The sequence below is a fragment of the Bufo bufo genome, chromosome 4 (assembly GCF_905171765.1).
Source record: "Bufo bufo chromosome 4, aBufBuf1.1, whole genome shotgun sequence".
In the NCBI taxonomy this organism is placed as follows: Eukaryota; Metazoa; Chordata; class Amphibia; order Anura; family Bufonidae; genus Bufo; species Bufo bufo.
This window is the reverse complement of record NC_053392.1, coordinates 419,135,498-419,150,229: the sequence shown is the minus strand read 5'-3', so window position 1 is coordinate 419,150,229 and position 14,732 is coordinate 419,135,498. Positions and strand designations below refer to the sequence as shown.

Here is a 14,732-nt window from a genome sequence, read left to right as displayed (position 1 = left end):
AATAGGTGACAGCTGGGAGAAGGAAAGGAGATGACAAAGTGAAACCAAAACAAAGAACGTCATGCAAGAGGTAGAGGAGAACGTCTAACAGACCTCACAGAACTGGCGGTGACACCAGGTTATTTTATCAATGGATTTTTTTCTTCCTTGATGGCAAGGGCATATTCCAAGAAGACAATGCCAGGATTCATCGGGCTCAAATTGTGAAAGAGTGGTTCAGGGAGCATGAGACATCAGTTTCACACATGGATTGGCCACCACAGAGTCCAGACCTTAACCCCATTAAGAATCTTTGGCATGTGCTGGAGAAGGCTTTACGCAGCAGTCAGACTCTACCATCATCAATGCAAGATCTTGGTGGAAAATTAATGCAACACTGGATGGAAATAAATCTTGCGACATTGCAGAAGCTTATCGAAAAAATGCCACAGCGAATCTAAATGCCGTAATCAAAGCTAAAGGCTTTTTTTTGGTGCCGACTTTTTTTTTGGACAGGCAGTGTAGTAGTTATTGATTTTCCCATGCCTCAGTAGTGTACATTGATAATAAATTTAGTGTGTGTAAAAATAATAAAGGCTGTAACTGGCTATTACATTCTTTGTAACTGTTCATAGTCTCTGCACTCCCTGGTAAACTATAAAAAAACTATAAAACATTTAAAAAAAACTTAGTTACAGTGTCCTAAGCATTCTGCTTAGGATAAGACTGGGGGATGATTTAAATCAGACAGACCTCCTGTTCTTATGTGTTATGTAGGAACAGATGACTGTACCCAGTACAGAGGATGGAGAACAAAGGGAGCTCAACAAGAAAAACAAACAAAATTTGGTTCATTGTAAGCCTGTACTGAGCTAATGAGTCACAGACAACATTATAGCAGATACAGGTGAAATTGTGTTTAGGAACACTTGCTCAGGCACAAACAAGTTACTGTAGCTAATTCTAAAAATTCACCTGAAATGATAGATATAATTTAAACATACTATTCAGTTTTTCCAAATAGCTATTGTAATACAACAGATTTGCAATTTTAATAATTTCTATAAAACGGAATCTACCACATTTTACTACTATAATACCACTACCAAATTACTATATTATTGTTGTAACAGAAAATGTATACATTTATACAATATCATTATATATTAAGGTATTCAAGTACAAAAATTTGTAAAATTTTATTCATGTTGTCAATAGTTGAAGAATCAAGATTTTCTTCGTTATCTTGAAAGGAGTGCCAAACATCTGGAAAGGGTGAAGGAATGACATGCAGGACTGGAACACCTGCAAGAAAACATACGTGGTTATCATAAACATATGCACATATGCAGGGTTGTATTTAGGATTGGTTTTGCTCAAAACACTAAGTAAATTAGCAATTATTCTTTCCACTTGCCTATGCAATCTATGTCTAAAATCCCTCATGTAAAATGTATTTTTTTATTATTGCACTGTTTCTACTTTGTTCTAAGTTCAGATAATACTTTGCAAAGACAAAAAAAAGGAAATATTGTACAATTACATCTGAAAAATTCTGCAAAACACAAAAAATTAGACAAAGTCTAATTTGCAAATCTGATGTGTCATTTGTGGTTATAACTTTGGAATGCTTTTACTTATCCAAGCCATACTGTTTTCTTGAGACACATTGTACACCATGTTAATGGTAAATTTGAGTCAATATGTTTTGCCTTTATTTATTTATTTAAATCTAAAAGTTACCCAAATTTGAATCTCTCCACTTTTAAGACAAATAGTGATTCCTCATAAAATACTTATTAATTAACATTCACCATAAGTCTACTTTATGTTGGCATCATTTTGGTAATGCAATTTTATTTTTTAGGACGTTAGAAGGTTTAGAATTTTAGAAATTGTTTTGAAATTTTCTATTTTTTTTTAGGACCAGTTCAGTTCTGAAGTCACTTTCAGGAGCTTACAAAATAGACACCTCCCATAAATTCCCCCATTTCAGAAGGTACACCCCTCAAACTATTCAAAACTGATTTTCAATTCAAATCTATTTTTTCCTGTAACACATCAACAGGGTTAACAACAAAACAAACCTTAATATTCATTAACCTGATTCTGCAGAAACACCCCATATGTATTCGTAAACTGCTGTATGGATACATGGGTACTAGGGTTGTTTCGGGTATCGAATTTTCGATACCCAATCAATACTTTTGTCCCGGTATCGATACTATCAAATAGCAAGGACAGCATCTATTTTAGGGACAGCATCCATCTTAGATTCATTCTGAAGCTGCAGAGTCACAAATTTGACTAAGTTGTAATCGCAAAGCGATTAATACAGGTTATATTAATCGCTTAGCGAATTCAACTTAGAGCTGGGTTCCTAATGGTTGTATTGCTAGAATATAACGAAGATTGAGAATATAGTGCTATATTCATTATATTCGTCAATTCTAGCAATACAACCATTAGGAACTCAGATCTAAGTTGTAATCACAATGCGATTAATACAGGTTATATTAATTGCAATTGCGAATTCAACTTAGAGCTGGGTTCCTAATGGTTACAGTGGCGTTGCTATGGCTGGTGTCACCCGGTGCGGTAGAAAATGGTGTCACCCCTGCCCCCCCCTTCCCCCCGAAGCCATATTAAAGAGATAAAGAGAGAAAAAAAGAAGTCACTAAGTCAGCTCCAATCAGATATCTGCATAGACGCAGAGTCTTGGTCTATGTGCAGATATCTGATTGGAGCTGACTTCTTATTTTCTCTTTTGCACATAAACGTTTAAACTATATTCCTTAGTAAAAATGACCAGTCCACACCATGTGGGTCTATATTTATGAGGGCCCCCCTGAGCAAAGATTAGTAAATGTGGCCGGGGGGCCCCAGCTCACAGTTCAACCCAACCCCTTATGTCTCCTGGCCTGGGGCCATCTCTATAATAATCCACAGTAATTTATGAATGGGGTTAGGTTATTAACTTATTATTTTTGGGGTATTATTAAAATAATTTGGTCTATAAATTCAGAGCCGCTCTATCTACCTCCTCCTCCCGGCACCAGAGACTCCTGCAGGGGAGCTGCCGCGGCGCCCCACCACTCACCAGGCTGCAGTGAGTCACACCCCCGTCCCCCTTTACCACTTGACGGCGCGACCAATACAACCATTATGAACTCAGACCTAAGTTGTAATCGCAATATGCGATTAATACAGGTTATATTAATCGTATTGTGAATTCAACTTAGAGCTGGATTCCTAATGGTTGTATTGCTAGGATATAACGAAGATGGAGAATATAGTGCTATATTCGTTATATTCGTCAATTCTAGCAATACAACCATTAGGAACTCAGATCTAAGTTGTAATCGCAATGCGATTAATACAGGTTATATTAATCGTATTGTGAATTCAACTTAGAGCTGGGTTCCTAATGGTTGTATTGCTAGGATATAACGAAGATGGAGAATATAGTGCTATATTCGTTATATTCATCAATTCTAGCAATACAACCATTAGGATCTCAGATCTAAGTTGTAATCGCAATGCGATTAATGCAGGTTATATTAATCGCATTGCGAATTCAACTTACCACACTCTGCGTCAACTACGTAATTTTCCATGGGAATTTTGCCATGGATCCCCCTCCGGCATGCCACAGTCCAGGTGTTAGTCCCCTTGAAACGACTTTTCCATCACTATTGTGGCCAGAAAGAGTCCCTGTGGGTTTTAAAATTCGCCTGTCTATTGAAGTCTATGGCGGTTCGCCCGTTCGCGAACATTTGCGGGAATTCGCGCTCGCCGCTCGCGAACGGAAAATTTTATGTTCGCGACATCTCTAATGGCTGGACGCCGGTCAGTGCAGCCGAGATGAGGACATTTTGGGGCCTCGTGCTGCATATGGGCCTAGTCAAGAAAACTAGTGTCAGGCATTACTGGAGTGGGGACGTCCTTTACCAGACCCCACTTTACAGTATGGCCATGACACGCTCCCGGTTTGAGGCAATCCGGAAATGCCTGCATTATTCAGATAATGCAGCATGTTCCCCCCCGAGGTGATCCTGCCTATGACCGCCTGTACAAAATCAGGCCGGTCATCGATCACTTTGGGGCCAAATTTGTACAGGCCTATGTACCTGGAAGGGAGGTCGCGGTTGATGAGTCTCTCATTGCATTCAAGGGGAGACTCATTTTCCGCCAGTATGTTCCCTCAAAGCGGGCAAGGTATGGCGTGAAGCTGTACAAACTTTGTGAGAGTACCTCAGGGTACACTTACAAGTTTCGTGTGTACAAGGGGCGAGATTCCCGTTTTCAACCCCCAGAATGTCCCCCCACTCTGGGTGTTAGCGGGAAACTTGTGTGGGACCTTATGCACCCACTGCTAGATAAGGGTTACATGCTGCACTGGCCAATCACAACCATGCTATTAGTAGGCATGGCTGTGATGGCTTCTAAGGGCACACTAGTTAAACGCTTGTTGATTGGCTGCTCTGCAGCCTTTCAAAAAGCGCCATTAACTCGCCGAACACAGAACTCAAGCCCGAACTTTTACTGAAAGTTTGGGTTCGGGTCCGGGGTCCAAAAATCCTAAAATTCGGTAGGAACCTGAATTTTACAGTTCGGGTTCACTCAACCCTACTTATTAGCCGTTGTGTGGTGAAGTGTGAAAATTACAGCCCTTTTTGTTGTGTATTAGTGGCAAAAGAAAAATATATTTGCTGTTCAGTGGTGCAGTTAAATGTTCTAGAGCCCTTTTTGTCGTGTATGAGTGGCAAAAGAAAAATATATTTGCTGTTCAGCAGTGCAGTTATATGTTCTAAAGCCCTTTTTTTGTGCGTATTAGTGGCGACAAAAAGGGCTTATTAGCCGTTGTGTGGTGAAGTGGAGAAGAAAATTACAGACTTTTTTGGGGTGTTTTAATTTCCTTTTTATTTATTTATTTTTTCTAACAGTAGAGATGGCCCGAATAGTTCGCCGGCGAATAGTTCCCGGCGTACATAGCTTGTTCGCGTTCGCTGCGGCGGGCGAACATATGCGATGTTCGGTCCGCCCCCTATACATCATCATTGAGTAAACTTTGACCCTGTACCTCACAGTCAGCAGACACATTCCAGCCAATCAGCAGCAGACCCTCCCTCCCAGACCCTCCCACCTCCTGGACAGCATCCATTTTAGATTCATTCGGAATCTGTATTCTCAGTGAGAGGAGGGACAGTGCTGCTGCTGCTGATTCAATAGGGAAAGCGTTAGCTAGGGCATTGTTCTGTGTCCACAGACTCATCTGCTGTAAGGACAGCGTCCTGACAGCACCCCAAAAAGCCCTTTTCAGGGCTGGTACATCAGTCTGCTTTTTTATTTTATTTTTATATATATACATATATTGCAGTTGCCTGCCCGTGTGTGAGAGGAGGGACAGTGCTGCTGCTGCTGCTGATTCAATAGGGAAAGCGTTAGCTAGGGCAGTGTTCTGTGTCCACAGACTCATCTGCTGTAAGGACAGCGTCCTGACAGCACCCCAAAAAGCCCCTTTCAGGGCTGGTACATCAGTCTGCTTTTTTTATTTTATTTTATATATACATATATTGCAGTTGTCTGCCCGTGTGTGAGAGGCTGCAGGCTCAGTCACAGACAGTACTGTGTGCAGACCATTCATACAGGGTGTGACAGAAAATACCTTGCAGATAAAAAAAATTATATTTAATATTTTTCTGTGATCTAATCCCATTTGCAAGCCCATGTGTGTCAGGCCCACACAGACTGTATTGTGTCCACTGGCTAGTGGCTAGACCTCCACTTATACCATTACAGGGTGTCACTCACTCACAAATACCTTGCAGATAAAAAAAAATTCTATTTAATATTTTTCTGTGATCTAATCCCATTTGCAAGCCTGTGTGTGTCAGGCCCACACAGACTGTATTGTGGCCACTGGCTAGTGGCTAAACCTCCACTTATACCGTTACAGGGTGTCACTCACTCACAAATACCTCGAAGATAAAAAAAAAATTCTATTTCATATTTTTCTGTGATCTAATCTCATTTGCAAGCCCGTGTGTGGTCAGGCCCACACAGACTGTATAGTGTTCACTGGCTAGTGGCTAGACCTCCACTTATACCGTTACAGGGTGTCACTCACTCTCAAATACCTCGCAGATAAATAAAAATTCTATTTAATATTTTTCTGTGATCTAATCCCATTTGCAAGCCCGTGTGTGTCAGGCCCACACAGACTGTATTGTGGCCACTGGCTAGACCTCCACTTATACCGTTACAGGGTGTCACTCACTCTCAAATACCTCGCAGATAAATAAAAATTCTATTAAATATTTTTCTGTGATCTAATCCCATTTCCAAGCCCATGTTTGTCAGGCCCACACAGACTGTATTGTGGCCACTGGCTAGTGGCTAGACCTCCACTTATACCGTTACAGGGTGTCACTCACTCACAATTACCTCGCAGATAAATAAAAATTATATTTAATATTTTTCTGTGATATAATCACAGTTGCAAGCCCGTGTGTGTCAGGCCCACACAGACTGTATTGTGTCCACTGGCTAGTGTCTAGACCTCCACTTATACCGTTACAGGGTGTCACTCACTCACAAATACCTCGCAGATAAAAAAAAATTTGATTTAATATTTTTCTGTGATCTAATCCCATTTGCAAGCCTGTGTGTGTCAGGCCCACACAGACTGTATTGTGGCCACTGGCTAGTGGCTAGACCTCCACTTATACCGTTACAGGGTGTCACTCACTCACAAATACCTCGCAGATAAAAAAAAATTCTATTTAAGATTTTTCTGTGATCTAATCCCATTTGCAAGCCCGTGTGTGTCAGGCCCACACAGACTGTATTGTGTCCACTGGCTAGTGGCTAGACCTCCACTTATACCGTTACAAGGTGTCACTCACTCACAAATACCTCGCAGATAAAAAAAAAATTCTATTTAATATTTTTCTGTGATCTAATCCCATTTGCAAGCCCGTGTGTGTCAGGCCCACACAGACTGTATTGTGTCCACTGGCTAGTGGCTAGACCTCCACTTATACCATTACAGGGTGTCACTCACTCACAAATACCTTGCAGATAAAAAAAAATTCTATTTAATATTTTTCTGTGATCTAATCCCATTTGCAAGCCTGTGTGTGTCAGGCCCACACAGACTGTATTGTGGCCACTGGCTAGTGTCTAGACCTCCACTTATACCGTTACAGGGTGTCACTCACTCTCAAATACCTCGCAGATAAATAAAAATTCTATTTAATATTTTTCTGTGATCTAATCCCATTTGCAAGCCCGTGTGTGTCAGGCCCACACAGACTGTATTGTGGCCACTGGCTAGACCTCCACTTATACCTTTACAGGGTGTCACTCACTCTCAAATACCTCACAGATAAATAAAAATTCTATTAAATATTTTTCTGTGATCTAATCCCATTTCCAAGCCCATGTTTGTCAGGCCCACACAGACTGTATTGTGGCCACTGGCTAGTGGCTAGACCTCCACTTATACCGTTACAGGGTGTCACTCACTCACAATTACCTCGCAGATAAATAAAAATTATATTTAATATTTTTCTGTGATATAATCACAGTTGCAAGCCCGTGTGTGTCAGGCCCACACAGACTGTATTGTGTCCACTGGCTAGTGGCTAGACCTCCACTTATACCGTTACAGGGTGTCACTCACTCACAAATAAATCGCAGATAAAAAAAAATTCTATTTAATATTTTTCTGTGATCTAATCCCATTTGCAAGCCCGTGTGTGTCAGGCCCACACAGACTGTATTGTGGCCACTGGCTAGTGGCTAGACCTACACTTATACCGTTACAGGGTGTCACTCACTCACAAATACCTCGCAGATAAAAAAAAAATTCTATTTAATATTTTTCTGTGATCTAATCCCATTTGCAAGCCCATATGTGTCAGGCCCACACAGACTGTATTGTGTCCACTGGCTAGTGGCTAGACCTCCACTTATACCGTTACAGGGTGTCACTCACTCACAAATACCTCGCAGATAAAAAAAAAATTCTATTTAATATTTTTCTGTGATCTAATCCCATTTGCAAGCCTGTGTGTATCAGGCCCACACAGACTGTATTGTGTCCACTGGCTAGACCTCCACTTATACTGTTACAGGGTGTCACTCACTCTCAAATACCTCGCAGATAAATAAAAATTCTATTTAATATTTTTCTGTGATCTAATCCCATTTGCAAGCCCGTGTGTGTCAGGCCCACACAGACTGTATTGTGGCCACTGGCTAGACCTCCACTTATACCGTTACAGGGTGTCACTCACTCTCAAATACCTCGCAGATAAATAAAAATTCTATGAAATATTTTTCTGTGATCTAATCCCATTTCCAAGCCCATGTTTGTCAGGCCCACACAGACTGTATTGTGGCCATTGGCTAGTGGCTAGACCTCCACTTATACCGTTACAGGGTGTCACTCACTCACAATTACCTTGCAGATAAATAAAAATTATATTTAATATTTTTCTGTGATATAATCACAGTTGCAAACCCGTGTGTGTCAGGCCCACACAGACTGTATTGTGTCCACTGGCTAGTGTCTAGACCTCCACTTATACCGTTACAGGGTGTCACTCACTCACAAATACCTCGCAGATAAAAAAAAGTTCTATTTAATATTTTTCTGTGATCTAATCCCATTTGCAAGCCTGTGTGTGTCAGGCCCACACAGACTGTATTGTGTCCACTGGCTAGTGGCTAGACCTCCACTTATACCATTACAGGGTGTCACTCACTCACAAATACCTTGCAGATAAAAAAAAATTCTATTTAATATTTTTCTGTGATCTAATCCCATTTGCAAGCCTGTGTGTGTCAGGCCCACACAGACTGTATTGTGGCCACTGGCTAGTGGCTAAACCTCCACTTATACCGTTACAGGGTGTCACTCACTCACAAATACCTCGAAGATAAAAAAAAAATTCTATTTCATATTTTTCTGTGATCTAATCCCATTTGCAAGCCCGTGTGTGTCAGGCCCACACAGACTGTATTGTGGCCACTGGCTAGACCTCCACTTATACCGTTACAGGGTGTCACTCACTCTCAAATACCTCGCAGATAAATAAAAATTCTATTTAATATTTTTCTGTGATCTAATCCCATTTGCAAGCCCGTGTGTTTTAGGCCCACACAGACTGTATTGTGGCCACTGGCTAGACCTCCACTTATACCGTTACAGGGTGTCATTCTCTCACAAATACCTTGCAGATAAAAAAAAATTTGATTAAATATTTTTCTGTGATCTAATCCCATTTCCAAGCCCATGTTTGTCAGGCCCACACAGACTGTATTGTGTCCACTGGCTAGTGGGTAGACCTCCACTTATACCGTTACAGGGTGTCACTCACTCACAAATACCTCGCAGATAAAAAAAAATTCTAATTAATATTTTTCTGTGATCTAATCCCATTTGCAAGCCTGTGTGTGTCAGGCCCACACAGACTGTATTGTGGCCACTGGCTAGTGGCTAGACCTCCACTTATACCGTTACAGGGTGTCACTCACTCACAAATACCTCGCAGATAAAAAAAAAATTCTATTTAATATTTTTCTGTGATCTAATCCCATTTGCAAGCCCGTGTGTGTCAGGCCCACACAGACTGTATTGTGTCCACTGGCTAGTGGCTAGACCTCCACTTATACCGTTACAGGGTGTCACTCACTCACAAAAACCTCGCAGATAAAAAAAAATTCTATTTAATATTTTTCTGTGATCTAATCCCATTTGCAAGCCTGTGTGTGTCAGGCCCACACAGACTGTATTGTGTCCACTGGCTAGACCTCCACTTATACCGTTACAGGGTGTCACTCACTCTCAAATACCTCGCAGATAAAAAAAAATTCTATTTAATATTTTTCTGTGATCTAATCCCATTTGCAAGCCCATGTTTGTCAGGCCCACACAGACTGTATTGTGTCCACTGGCTAGTGGGTAGACCTCCACTTATACCGTTACAGGGTGTCACTCACTCACAAATACCTCGCAGATAAAAAAAAATTCTAATTAATATTTTTCTGTGATCTAATCCCATTTGCAAGCCTGTGTGTGTCAGGCCCACACAGACTGTATTGTGGCCACTGGCTAGTGGCTAGACCTCCACTTATACCGTTACAGGGTGTCACTCACTCACAAATACCTCGCAGATAAAAAAAAAAATTCTATTTAATATTTTTCTGTGATCTAATCCCATTTGCAAGCCCGTGTGTGTCAGGCCCACACAGACTGTATTGTGTCCACTGGCTAGTGGCTAGACCTCCACTTATACCGTTACAGGGTGTCACTCACTCACAAAAACCTTGCAGATAAAAAAAAATTCTATTTAATATTTTTCTGTGATCTAATCCCATTTGCAAGCCTGTGTGTGTCAGGCCCACACAGACTGTATTGTGTCCACTGGCTAGACCTCCACTTATACCGTTACAGGGTGTCACTCACTCTCAAATACCTCGCAGATAAAAAAAAATTCTATTTAATATTTTTCTGTGATCTAATCCCATTTGCAAGCCTGTGTGTGTCAGGCCCACACAGACTGTATTGTGGCCACTGGCTAGTGGCTAGACCTCCACTTATACCGTTACAGGGTGTCACTCACTCACAATTACCTCGCAGATAAATAAAAATTATATTTAATATTTTTCTGTGATATAATCACAGTTGCAAGCCCGTGTGTGTCAGGCCCACACAGACTGTATTGTGTCCACTGGCTAGTGGCTAGACTTCCACTTATACTGTTACAGGGTGTCATTCACTCACAAATACCTTGCAGATAAATAAAAATTCTATTTAATATTTTTCTGTGATCTAATCCCATTTGCAAGCCCGTGTGTGTCAGGCCCACACAGACTGTATTGTGGCCACTGGCTAGTGGCTAGACCTCCACTTATGCCGTTACAGGGTGTCACTCACTCTCAAATACCTCGCAAATAAATAAAAATTCTATTTAATATTTTTCTGTGATCTAATCCCATTTGCAAGCCCGTGTGTTTCAGGCCCACACAGACTGTATTGTGGCCACTGGCTAGTGGCTAGACTTCCACTTATACCGTTACAGGGTGTCACTCACTCACAAATACCTCGCAGATAAATAAAAATTCTATTTAATATTTTTCTGTGATATAATCACAGTTGCAAGCCCGTATGTGTCAGGTCCACAGAGACTGTATTGTGGCCACTGACTAGTGGCTAGACCTCCACTTATACCGTTACAGGGTGTCACTCACTCACAAATACCTCGCAGATAAAAAAAAATTCTATTTAATATTTTTCTGTGATATAATCACAGTTGCAAGCCAGTGTGTGTCAGGCCCACACAGACTGTACTGTGTCCACTGCCCACCACTTATATAGGTTGGCACAGTACCTTGCACGCATAGTAATACTTATCTAATAAAAAATGACAGGCAGAGGCAGGTCACGCCGCAGGGGCCATCGTGTTCGTGGTGCTGTGATTTCCACTGGCCCTGGAATAATGCCCAGTGTTCAGAGGCCACGTACCCTGAACCCAAAAAATTCCGAGAAAATAGTTGACTGGCTTACACAGGACACCCAATCTTCAATAGCTTCCGCTAAGAACCTTGACGCACCATCCTCCTCCAGCTCAGCTTTGGTCACCTGCTCTTAAGTTACCACTCTCCCGCCCGCCGCCACCACCACCACTACCACCACAGCCACCACAGCCGCTTCACTTGATCCCTCAGAGGAGTTATTTACACATCATTTGGATGAAATTAGTGATGCGCAACCATTATTGCCAGAGGATGGAGATAACAGGGATATGTCTCAGTCAGGCAGCATTACACACATGGACGTACAGTGTGATGATGATGATGATGTTGTACCCGCTGCTGCTTCCTTTGCTGAGGTGTCAGATACAAGTGAAGTGGTTAATGATGACGATGTGTCCGTGGATGCCACGTGGGTGCCTGCTCGAAGAGAAGAAGAAGAGGGGGAAAGTTCAGAAGGGGAGACAGAGAGAAGGAGGAGACGAGTTGGAAGCATGGGGAAGTCGTCGCAAGGAGCTAGTGGCACAGTCAGACAGCATGTATCGGCACCCGTGGTCAGCCAGACAGCACGCCAATCAACACATGCTGCTGCCACCACCAGAATGCCGTCATTGCAAAGCTCAGCAGTGTGGCATTTTTTTTGTGTTTCTGCCTCTGACAACAGCGATGCCATTTGCAACCTGTGCCAAAAGAAACTGAGTCGTGGGAAATCCAACACCCACCTAGGTACAACTGCTTTGCAAAGGCACATGATTGCACATCACAAATGCCTATGGGATCAACACATGATGACGAGTAGAAGCAGCACACAAGCTCAAAGCCACCATCCTCCTCCTGGTCCAGCATCTTCAGCCACGTCAACCACTGCTGTCCTCCTTGACCCCTCTCAACCACCGGCACTCCGCCTCTCACCTTCAGCAGTTCCATCTCATCTGCCCACAGTCAGGTGTCTGTAAAGGAAATGTTTGAGCGTAGGAAGCCAATGTCACAGAGTCACCCCCTTGCCCGGCGTCTGACAGCTGGCTTGACGGAACTCTTAGCCTGCCAGCTTTTACCATACCAGCTGGTGGAGTCTGAGGCCTTCAAAAATTTGTCGCTATTGGGACACCACAGTGGAAGGTACCCGGACGAAATTTTTTTCAAAAAAGGCAATCCCAAACCTCTACTCAGTGATTGAAAAGGAAGTCATGGCATCTCTGGCATACAGTGTTGGGGCAAGGGTCCATCTGACCACTGATACCTGGTCTGCAAAGCACGGTCAGGGCAGGTATATCACCTACACTGCGCATTGTGTCAACCTGCTGACGGCTGACAAGCATGGAACGCGTGGCTCTGCAGCGGAGTTGGTGACACTGCCGCGACTTGCAGGCAGGCCTACTGCCACCTCCTCTACTCCTCCTATTCCATCCTCTTCCATAACCTCCTCGGCTGAGTCCTCTTCTGCTGTGGTGTCTGGCTGCACATCAACTGAATCCCCCCAGCTCCCCAGGGGCTATTCCACATCCCGGATACGACAGTGTCATGCTGTCTTGGGGTTGACTTGCCTGAAAGCAGAGAGCCACACCGGACCAGCACTCCTGTCCGCCCTGAACGCACAGGTGGATCAGTGGCTGACCCCGCACCAACTGGAGATTGGCAAAGTGGTGTGTGACAATGGAAGCAATTTGTTGGCGGCATTGAATTTGGGCAAGTTTTCACATGTGCCGTGCATGGCACAGGTGTTGAATCTTATCGTACAACGCTTTGTGTCTAAGTACCCAGGCTTACAGGACATCCTCAAGCAGGCCATTAAGGTGTGTGGCCATTTCAGGCGTTCCTACACGGCCATGGCGCACTTTTCAGACATTCAGCGCTGAAACAACATGCCAGTGAGGCGCTTGATTTGCGACAGCCCAACACGTTGGAATTCAACACTCCTAATGTTCGACCGCCTGCTCCAACAAGAAAAAGCCGTCAACGAGTATTTGTATGACCGGGGTGCTAGGACAGCCTCTGCGGAGCTGGGAATTTTTTTGCCACGTTACTGGACGCTCATGCGCAATGCCTGTAGGCTCATGCGTCCTTTTGAGGAGGTGACAAACCTAGTCAGTCGCACCTAGTCAGTCGCATCAGCGACCTCATCCCATTTGTTTTCTTCCTGGAGAGTGCCCTGCGAAGAGTGCTGGATCTGGCTGTAGATGAGCGTGAAGAGGAAGAGTTGTGGTCACCATCACCACCAGAAATAGCCTTGTCATCATCGCTTGCTGGACCTGCGGCAACGCTGGAAGAGGAGTCTGAGGAAGAGGAGTCAGAGGAGGAATGTGGCTTTGAGGAGGAGGAAGACCAACCACAGCAGGCATCCCAGGGTGCTCGTGGTTGTTACCTATCTGTGACCCGTGGTGTTGTACGTGGTTGGGGTGAAGAACAGACCGTCAATGACATCAGTGAGGACAAGGAAAGGGAAATGAGTAGCTCGGCATCCAACCTTGTGCAAATAGGGTCTTTCATGCTGTCAAGTCTGTTGAGGGACCCTTGTATAAAAAGGATGAAGGAGAACGACCTGTACTGGGTGGCCACGCTACTAGACCCCCGGTATAAGCAGAAAGTGGCGGAAATGTTACCAACCTACCGAAAGTCAGAAAGGATGCAGCAGTTCAAAACAAAACTAAAACATATGCTTTACACAGCTTATAAGGGGGATGTCACAGCACAACGGCAATCTAACAGGGGAAGAGGTGAAAGTAATCCTCCTCCTACCATGACCACGGCGGCAAGGACAGGACGCTTTACAGATGTGTTGTTGATGGAGGACATGCAGAGCTTTTTCAGTCCTACACATCGCCACAGCCCTTCGGGATCCAGCCTTAGAGAACGACTTGACCGACAGGTAGCAGACTACCTCGCCTTAACTGCAGATATCGACACTCTGAGGAGCGATGAACCCCTTGACTACTGGGTGTGCAGGCTTGACCTGTGGCCTGATCTATCCCAGTTTGCGATAGAACTTCTGGCCTGCCCCGCTTCAAGTGTCCTGTCAGAAAGGACCTTCAGTGCAGCAGGAGGCATTGTCACTGACAAAAGAAGTCGCCTCGGTCAAAAAAGTGTTGATTACCTCACCTTCATTTAGATGAATGAGGCATCAGTTCCGAACTGACAGTGGGGGATACGTTTGACTAACAAAGGGGCTGATAACATGCCTTGGCCTCAAAATGGTCCCCACGCTGCTGTAT

General features: G+C 43.5%; 1 protein-coding gene across 1 annotated transcript in view; it reads right to left on the bottom strand.

Moving 5' to 3' along the window:
- Positions 1–608: 608 nt before the first annotated feature.
- QPCT (glutaminyl-peptide cyclotransferase) overlaps positions 609–14,732 on the bottom strand; it is a 624,483-nt gene continuing 610,359 nt past the window's right edge. The window contains exon 7 of the mRNA XM_040429302.1: positions 609–1,284. Coding sequence (XP_040285236.1) covers positions 1,139–1,284 — 146 coding nt within the window. The 3' untranslated portion in view covers positions 609–1,138. The remainder of the gene's footprint in view (positions 1,285–14,732) is intronic.